Consider the following 10,257-nt stretch of genomic DNA (forward strand, 5'->3'; position numbering starts at 1 on the left):
CTGTTTATTTTTTCGGAGATTATGACTTTCTTCAGTCAAAATTTAATCTCTTGAGTCATACTCATTTTTTAACACTTTAAAATAAACTAGCATATTACTTCATTTAATAAAATGTCAAAAAAGAATGAAGATTATTTTTACTAATGAAGCTTTCAAATTTAATAATTTAACATTGCTACTATATGTCTACAAGAGGAATCTATTACCAGACAATTTTTTATGCGGTGACGCTGCAAACATTTGGATCTACTCATACAGCAAGTTTCGGTTGGAGTTCACTTTAGGGTACCCCTTGTATTTTCGCAAAATTGCTGTTTCATTTATCGCCAAGTTGTTGTCTCATTTATGACAACCTGAGTAGCTGAATGCTATGGAAACCCTATTATGACATAATTGGTTATGGTGAATTTGAATCGTGGGAAAAAATTTTGAAAGTGTGTGTCAGATTTTTGGGTAAGGGCTTGTGTCTGATGGATTAGTACGTTGCTATTTTGTGGTTTACACGGTAAATTGACTGAATGTGGTAAGATAAATTTGAAGATTCTGAAGGATTTGGAATGAAGGGGAAAAAGCATTAATTGACTGGTGTGTAAATGAATGTTTACTTAGTAGCCATTATTAACTGTTCTGTTTAGAGGAAGGAAATGGGTATGGTCAAACACTGGATATTTTTTACTCTTATTTTTGTGAATTTATGTGGCGACACTAGTATAAGGATTCTAGTTCAGATAATTTTAGGAAGAGTTTGGATGCTGTTAAGGAATTTTATTTGACTGAAGACACGTAAATTTGTAAATAAGGTTAAAGTGGACATTTCCTTCGTGTAGTGCTAAGATGAATTTCCTTTTTTATGTTATTTTATTGTTTGACTTAAAATGTAGTTTATTCAGATTATATATATATTTTTTTGTTGGCTGTTCCTTTGACTTTTTAAGTGAATATAGTTCGATATGTACATGGACAAAGTCAAGGGAGTGTGTAATTCTTTGATGTTTTTTTAAGTGAAAATAGGTCAATGTGTACATGGATAAAGTCAAGTGAGTGCCCAATGCCATTTTTGGGCAATTCTGGGATGTTTTTTAAGTGAAAATAGGTCGATGTGTACATGGATACCGAGTTTGTGCAATTCTTTGTCTTCTTTGTGTAGCGGCGCAAAAATCACCACTACACAAGCCAAAATAAGAAGTCAAAGAATTGCACAAATTCAGTATCCATGTACCACCAAAAGTCACCAGGGGGTTACCTAAAATATACTTTTACCCAGGTTTCCATATAAATAACAAATTTAGTGAAACGCTTTTGCATAAACTAAAAATGTAATCATCAAAATACAAAATTATGCACACATCATGTGGTGAAATGTTTGTGTATCATACCAAATCAAAGAAACTGCATGAAATATTCATGCTAATTAGTGCAACATGAAATAAATGTTAACAACATAATAAATGTGTTCATTTTATAAATATTAGAAGTTAGAATTTTTGTGTCTGAAGCAATCTGAATAATAATTGCTTTAAAAAAAGTAATTATACATTTAAATTGAAAAATCTTTCACTAAATTAGTGCATTTCACCAATTTTAAACTCTTAAGTTTGAAAAAAGAAACATACATAACCTGACGGAGTGAAACAAGCATTTATAGATTATATCTATAATAACACGTTATATAATCATTCACATAACAAAAAATTTCTAATTTACAGCTATAAATATAGAAATTTTGTATAAACAATAGATTTCTTATAAATAACTGAAACTACTTCTATTAACAGCTATAAAATACATGTAATCAGTAGTTTCTATTTTAACAGTTATGACAATTTTATAAAAATATCAAATATGCAACATTATCACTGCTTAGCTTTGTAAACTTGTCTCACACTTATGTTAATGCGAGCCTTCTTCATATATTCACGAATTGACGAACACATTTCATCTGCTTCAGATTCATCATATCTACAAGAAGTATCTTCTAAGATGATACGAGGTACGGCATGATAGGCAAGCCTACATAAGCCAGACATTACTATTACATCACCACTCTTTAAAAACATAGCTAAAGGTTTATCAGCCTTATTTTGCGTTCCAATTAAAAAGACACCTGTTTGTCCAAAACTGAATGTTAAAATCGGTGCATCATAATCATCTTCTGAATGATCATTATGAATACCAAGGCTAGATTTCAAATTATAAAAATTCAAAATTGCAGCTTCTGGTTCGTATGTGTTGAAACCCAAACAAAATGCTATATGTTGAGACAATTCTTTTAAACAGGGTGGAAAATCTGACTTATGGTTGGGATCATATACTTTAGTATCCCAATTGTGATGATAACCTAACGTCACCCAACATAATTTTGATAAATAATTCGTTTTCTCATTATTACGCATAGACCAAATATCATCAATGTTCTTATAATGTAAATCTAGATTTGTAATTGACGGTTTTCGAGGGTATATTTGTAAGCACCTTTGGATCCACATCTTTTGACCAGTAATCAAAAACGGATTTTTAAGAAATATGAAGCCACTAATATCTTTTATTATATACTGTTCCCATGTAGTGTGATCACGAAGTCCTAATTTTGCACACAGTTCACATGCAGATTTATCAAAAAGATCAGAAAACGGCTTATTTAACAAAACTAAATCTTTCTGATGATCGTTATCGAAATCTATGACATTAGACAAATTTGGTCGTAGTTGTTTTCTCTTGTAATACTTAAAGTCTTCTTTAAATAAATCTTTTCCCGCCATGTACAAACATTAGACAGATGCTAAATATTTAAAAAATAAAAAGCCAAATTTTCTACGATAGACATCAAAAAACAATCACCTGCCCAAAGCATGCTTTTATTTTCTGCAACGAGTTTAATTGTTTCTTGCTTGATATGTATTTTAATGTATTTTTAAAAAAATTCAGCTTTTGCCTAATTAATATCCATTTAGAAATATCACCATGTGTTCAAAAGAAAAACTCGGAATTTGTTATCTTCTTTGGGAACAATTAAATAACGCTATTATTTTTTTCCTTTTCATCTGGAATTACAACAAGTAGTTTAACTCTTCTAAAACTCGCGTAAGATTGGAACTTTCTTTCTTGTATAGTTTGGGAATTTTGGTACATTTCAAGATCCGTAGATCTGCTGACATTGGGTACATTTAGGTAAAGTATTGATACTATTAGACATCAAATAACCCAACTGGTCTTTGAATGTTTGGCTTTTCCAAGATCAGTCTTATTTCAACCATAACATTTTAAGTCCATAACATTTTGTATTGTTATCTGAGACAAAATTTTCTTTTCATAATTTTATTATTCTCTATGATATTTTGTTCTTAGCTAAGAAGAGTGTAAGGTACAGTCGGTCACAAAAGTATTCGAACACCGGTACCCTATCAGAAAATGACAAGATGGCGTTTTTTTTTTTTTTCTCTTTTCCTCTGTGTGTCGTGTTATTCCATCCTAGGTTTTCTTCTCCCCCCCATCTTGGAAAAAACTGGAAAAAATTGGTTACGATCTCTTTTTGAATGGGGAGATGCCATTTTGAGAAAAAGCTGACGACTCTATCTTGGAGAATGAACATGACCGCTCTACACACCCTTTTACTCTCTCTCTCTCTCTTTTTTTGAATTGGGAAGCCATTTTGGGAAAAAGCAGACGACCCTATCTTGGAGAATGGAAATGAACGCCTCTCCCTCTCTCTTTGAAATGGGAAGCCATTTTGGGACCCTCTATTCTTGGGGAGGGAGAAAACTGAAGTCTGCATTTCGCTGTCTCTGAATGCGGAAAGCCCTTTTGGGAAAAGCGGACCCTCTTCTTCTGATGTTGGAGAACTGTAAATGAACGCTCTACACGATCTCTCTTTGAATTCAGAAGGTATTTTGGGACCTTCTAATGTTGGAAAACTGAAATGAACGCTCTACACCTTCTCTCTCTCTCTCTCTCTTTCTCTGAAATGGGTAGCCATTTGAAAACTCCCTAACTTTGGAAAAAAACAGAAATGAACGCTCTACACCATCTCTCTTTGAAAATGGGGGGGGTGTCATTTTGAGACCTCCCTTCCCTAAACTTGAAAAAAAAACTGAAATGAATGCTCTACACTTTCTCTCTTTGGACATGGGTAACCCTTTGGGGACCCTCTCCTCTTGGTAGGAAAAAACAAAGAACTGAAGTGAAGGCTCTACACAATCTCTCTTGGAATGGGATCCATATTTCGGGAAACGTGGATCACCTCATGCTGGAAAACTGAAGTGAACCACCAAGATTGGACTCTATATAATATTTTTTTTTTAAAATTGACATCATGACCCTCCTCCCATTTGTTATTAAAAAAATTGTTTTTTTTTTGTTTTGTTTTTTATCCCATTTCCGATGTGATTTCAGAAATGCAATTCCATAACAGTTCAATTTCATTCGAAGTTAAATGATCTAAACAGTCTTTGACCCACCCATCCGTATGATTATTTTCTTCTCCTTCCTGTTGCACCAAATTTTGTAAGTCCATATAATCATTCCATACGGGAAGGGCTGGATCCTCACAAGGCTGTCTTGAAACACTTGGAGTCTCTTTGGGATGAGTGGAGGGATCTAGGATGTCTGGACCCGGCTGCGATTCTACCTCCATGATTTCTGGACCTGTTGGAACTTGTTTACCCGGCTGAAATTCTACCTCCATGATTTCTGGACCCGTTGGAACTTGTGAACCCGGCTGTGATTCTGCCTCCATGATTTCTGGACCTGTTGGAACTTGTGGACCCGGCTGACATTCTACCTCTACGATGTCGGGACTTTTTGAAGCTTGTGGACAGGTCTGACATTCTACCTCTACGATTTCGGGACAGGTTGGAGGAGAAGAAGAAGAAGAAGAGGATACTGGAAGAGGTTCTGTCTGTGAGGAGTCCGAAAGAGGTTGCCTGTTGGAACAAGTCGGGGAAGAAGAAGAAGAAGAAGAAGCTTCTGGGTTCTGAAGCGGATCTTGCACGCCAGGTAGGTTCCGGTAAGTCGACCGTTTTTTAAGAGGTAATTTTTTTTCTTCCTCCTCATCTTCAATTGTGATGACTTCAATTTCATTCCGTTGCCGGGTCGATTTTGTTTCGGGCCATGACGACGGTTTGGTCCAGCTCCTCTTATCATCTAAGGAAGGGATGGGTAAAGGTGGCGGAGGATTTTCTTCTTCTTTTTCTTGAAACATCATCGGCGATTGGAAAGAAATCTCCTCTTTCAATTGTTTCCAAAGCGAGTACGAGCACCGATCGACGAGAAAGAGACTCTTCTGGGTTGTGACGATGAGATATTGCGTTTTCGGGGGAACGACATAGTTTTGAAAAGGTCTTAGAATATATTTCTTATATTTCATCCTGTCGCTGACTTCTTTCTTTCCTTCAGATTGGGGGACCATGATTCGTAATAGGCGAGAGGAGCGGCTGTGGTTTGAACAATATGAACTTCGTCCTCAGCCGTCGTTCTCACTCCAAACGTAAAATATCGTTTCGTGAGAAAAATATTCTTCCACCGAAAACTCGTGCGCGGATCTGTATATCGCCGGTCTGTTTGAATGGGCCGTCTCAAAGCTCGATCCATCCGATTCCAAGAGAAGGGAGATTCCTCTTTCGTTTGTTGCGATTCGAATAAATTTCTGCATATATTCTGAACGAGCAGGTTGGAGGATTCAACATCTTGGTTGAAAGAAACGATCGCTTGATGAGGTGGTAAATGCGGAATAAATGTCGCACAATGACACGCCAAAAAAATTTTCAAGTTGGAGATTTGCTTTAGCGTCTTCAAATCCTCCCCGTTCGAAATCCGTTGAGTTGGAAAAACGTCTAATAGCGACATGGCTCCCAATGGAAAAGAAATGATCTCGCCCAGTACTCTCGTCTTTTTATATATCTATATAGACACACACAAACACACATAGAGGCTCTATGACGTCCGTTTTATTTGTTTTTTTTTGTTTCTCTCTCTCTTCTTTCCAAGAAATCTTATCTCCATGACCTCTTTTTCTTTTCTTAAAAAGATGAATGTGTGTGGGAATGAGGAAGTGAAAGTAATAATTTAATAAACAAAAAATTATCCAACCATGACCTTCTTTTTTTTTCAAAGTCACCCTTTCCAATCCAAGGACGTCCAGAGATAGAGGAAGCAGGGAGAGAGGAGGAGGAGGGAAGGGAAGGTCACACTCTCTTTCTCTCTATAAATAAAAGGGGAGAGCCCCAAAGGCGTATTTTTGTCCAAGTGGATCATGAGGAGGCATCCCCAGCTCACTAAGTGTATTCCTTTCAAATATAAATATGTTGATCTTTCCTTTTATATCATCCAAGGAGTCGTTTACCTGAAAGCCTCCGATTTTTCAAAATGTGCGGGTTATTATACCGTGGGGAGTTATCAAAAGATGCGGGACGAATTTTTGTCCGACGAAAACGTGTTGATGGCTCGTTACATTCCACCTTTGGATGCACAAATTTTGTTAATGAAACGAGCCAAATATTTTTACACGACCCACTTTCTAACCGTCTCGCAAATGAATAGGATTATGCATCGTCTTGAGAAGACAAAAGGGATTCTCGTTCATTTTAGTGAATGGTTGCATAAATGTTTGCACGAACCTCTCTCGATCGAGAAGACTGGGAAGAATACCTATTATATTTTTCTCGAGGACTCTCCTCGTTCGTCTCATCATAGAGAGGCTACGACTTTTGAAAAAATCCTCGAGCAAGAAAAAATAGAATGGTGGAACAACTACCCCATCCCTCTCCCCGAGCATCAAGAGGACCCTGTTCAGAAGAAAAAGAAAAAACCTTTCCAAAAGCCTATCCTCATCCTCCTCGATAATGATGGGGATGAGGAGAAGCCTGTTCAGATTCCTCTCCGTTTGTCAAAACCCGTCGAGGATGAAAAACCTCTCCCTTCCTCAAAACCCCTTGAGGAAGAGAGACCCCTCGAGAAGGAGAAATCTCTCCCATTGTTAAACCTCCTCGAAGATGAAAAACCTCTCCATTTATCAAGACCCCTCGAGAAGGAGGGACCTCTTCCTTTATCAAACCCCCTCGAAGATGAAAAACCTCTCCATTTATCAAGACCCCTCGAAAATGAGGGACCTCTCGATTTGTCAAAACCCCTCGAGGATAAGGGAACCAAAACTTCTCTCTCTTTCGAAGAGGAGGGACCTCTCAATTTGTCAAGACCCCTCGAGAATAAGGGAACCAAAACTTCTCTCTCTTTCGAAGAGGAGGGACCTCTCAATTTGTCAAGACCCCTCAACAATAAGGGAACCGAAAATCCTCTCCCTTTCTCAAGACTTCTCGAGGAGGAGGAGGAGGAGAGACCGCTCCATGTCTCAAGACAGGACCCCCCTCTATCTCTTGAGGATCCGAGAGAAACGATTCCTATTGAAAAACCATCTATCGACAATCCCCAGAAAAGGTCTTCGGAGGAGATTAGACTTCCATGTAGAAAACGAATCTGCCACAATAATAATAATAATAATAATAATAATAATAATAATATACCCCCTTCTCAACAACAGAATCCTACAACATTTGCAGATAAATGCATTCAAACCAATCCCTTTATAGTAACCCTTTTGATTGGAGAACCCGTGCATTAGCCTCGAAAAATAAAATGAGATTCTAGACTGTTTCTATGACCAGAATGTTAAGCCAATAGATAGGTCTAGCTCAGAATTTTTCTTTTTAAAAGAAAATAAATAAATAATCCAAAGACTATTCGTAAATATAAATGGTAAAGTCTCGAGTCGGCTGGAAAAAAATTTTCAGAGCTGAGAAAAATTCTCCAACTCAAAAAAAAAAAAAAAAAAAAAAAAAAAAAAAAAAAAAAAATTTTGTTAATTTTTTTCATGTCTTAGACATGATAAAAATTAACGACCCTCTTCCCTTTTCGTCTGGGAATGTTGTCTCACTCTTTTGAAAAACAAATCGTGATTCATTCATGGAATGATTGCCATTAGAGAAAGGATGAGTCATGATCTATTTTTAGAAAGGGTGAGACATCCTTCCCAGACAAAAAGGGAGGGTCATTAATTTTTATCATGTCTAAAGACATGATAAAAATTAACCAAAAGTTTTTTTTTTTTTTTTTTTTTCATTAGAGAATTTTTATCTCAGCTCTGAGAAATTTTTTTTTCTCCCAGCCGATTCGATACTTTACCATTTTATTAAGAATGATTTCTCCCTGATCTATTATTTCAAAATTCCAAGATTCGCTTCAGAACCATCTGTGCTGTTGAAGAAGTAACATGATATATGTATTTTTTTTAATGAGTTCTGTCAAGATTGAATTGTGCAGGATCGACCTTGCGAATTTTTTCTCTGTGTCTTTAAATAATAATAATACCGAACCGCTTTTTGTAGTGCGCAATGGAAAAAACCTTTTGTATGGTTAGGACAATTCATGTGTTCGATCCCATTGTATTTGAGAATCTCTTGCGTCGATCCCGAAATGCAATAAATGGATCTTTGCAACCATTTCTCTAAAAACCGCCGTTTCATTTCTCCTCACACCCAAATCATGGAAAAAGGTTCCGTCAACATCGTTAACACCCATGGAAAATAACTGTAGGGAATTTCTCCTTCGTACCACGACAAGCCGTGATAATAATCACTCGCCCACACAGCGGTTCGTTTTTCTTTCTCTGTGAGCATTTGCCATGGAAACGGGGGTTTAAAAACAAATACCCCTCGAGAAGTACCGTCCAATGTGACGTAAGCCAATTCTTTCACAATAAAGGCTCCTTGAGAATCGTAGAAACCTTCAAAGTCGAGCACGAGTTCCATGTTTTTTATTTCTTTTTCTTTCCAAGGTGACCTTTATTATTATTATGATGGATGTGTATTGAGATACGCACGATATTATTCAAAAAACAAATATATATATACAAATGTGACCTTTCCCAGAATTCATACGACCTGTCACGTGCAACCTTCTCTCTATATATATATAAAAGAGGAGACGGCGAGAGAACGCTATCCATTTTTTCCTTCAGGACACACAGCGAGAGAGAGAGAGAGAATTTTGTTTTCTTTTTTTCCTCAATTGAAGAAGATGGACATTTTGAGTACCAAACCTCTCAAAGATTCCTACATTGTTCTGGACATGGAATACTTTCACTGTTATGATCCAAAGACGGGAGATATATGTTTCATCTTGAAAGAACTGGGCTACATCACTTGTGATTTAACTTTATGCGGATCCATGATTTTTCTCCCTCCTGTCCATTACGATGACTTATCGTCCCGCAATCAAGCTGTGGTCAACCAGACTACAAATAACCGACACGGCCTTCAATGGACCGAGGGTCGTCTTTCCTACGAGCATCTTCCTAGGATCCTGAAAATACTGACCGAAAATGTGGAGGTGATCTACGTCAATGGATACGATAAAGCCGAATTTTTCAGCAAGCTCTGCCAGTGATCCTTTTACGAGTTTTACATCCCAGGGAAAACCGAGTGGCGGAACAAGTCGAAATGCACGCGACACCAATATTTCCAAAAGATGATTCATTGTGCCGAGAACAAGGTGAGAAATTTTCGATACCATTTGATGGAGGGTAGTTACGTTTTCCGGAAATTACATTGTTACCCCTCCGAGAGCAAAGCTGTCGAAGACGAAGAGGAGGCGGAAGAATCTCCCCAGGAGAACTCGTGCGACGATGAGGAGGAGGAGGAGGAGGAGGAGGAACTTTCTAATAATAATAATAAATGTCTAAGTTGGGATGCTTTAGAGACCCAAGAATATTGGTCTCAACCCTTATCTCACCTAGACCTGAAAGAGGATCCTCAAGTGTACTCTTTGTGGTCCTCTTCTAAAATTTGGTCTTGGAGAGAACCCTTGAATGTTCATGAATGAAATGGTATGTAAATCCCTAGAGAAAAAAAAATAGAAAAAAAAGTTCCTTTTTTTTGTAATGTGTTGATTTCTTTCCAATCCCATTTCTTTTCTATAACTCCAGCCCAATCGACGAGAAGAAGACGAATTTTCCAAGTTACACAAGACGAATCTTCCAAGTTACACAAGACGTAGAAAGATTTCACAAGGATTTATAAATCACACGCTCCCACATGATATATGTATAGAGAGAAAAAGACCCTCTGTTCTCTAGTCAATACGTCAAGACTTCCCTAAACTAAGAGAGACCATGAGTACCGAGGAAACCTTAGCAGAGCAAGTGGAAAGACTTTCAAAGAGATTAGAAGAGTTAAGACGGGATAGATTTACAGTTCCGCCGACTAAAGA

The 10,257-nt window shown here is 37.2% G+C and overlaps 1 protein-coding gene across 1 annotated transcript; it reads right to left on the minus strand.

The window, feature by feature from the left end:
- Positions 1–1,619: 1,619 nt before the first annotated feature.
- Positions 1,620–2,921, minus strand: AlkB (alpha-ketoglutarate-dependent dioxygenase AlkB). Its single transcript, XM_035348747.2, has one exon. It carries the CDS (start codon positions 2,757–2,759, stop codon positions 1,854–1,856), a length of 906 nt encoding a protein of 301 aa, XP_035204638.1. The 5' UTR covers positions 2,760–2,921; the 3' UTR covers positions 1,620–1,853.
- Positions 2,922–10,257: the final 7,336 nt, after the last annotated feature.

The sequence above is a fragment of the Stegodyphus dumicola genome, chromosome 1, assembly GCF_044657685.1.
Source record: "Stegodyphus dumicola isolate Sdum_Otavi_A_Nest chromosome 1, ASM4465768v1".
NCBI lineage: Eukaryota > Metazoa > Arthropoda > Arachnida > Araneae > Eresidae > Stegodyphus > Stegodyphus dumicola.

Bases quoted from the DNA above. Each gene is read 5' to 3' on its own strand.
- AlkB (XM_035348747.2), bottom strand. From the start codon at position 2,759: ATGGCGGGAAAAGATTTATTTAAAGAAGACTTTAAGTATTACAAGAGA.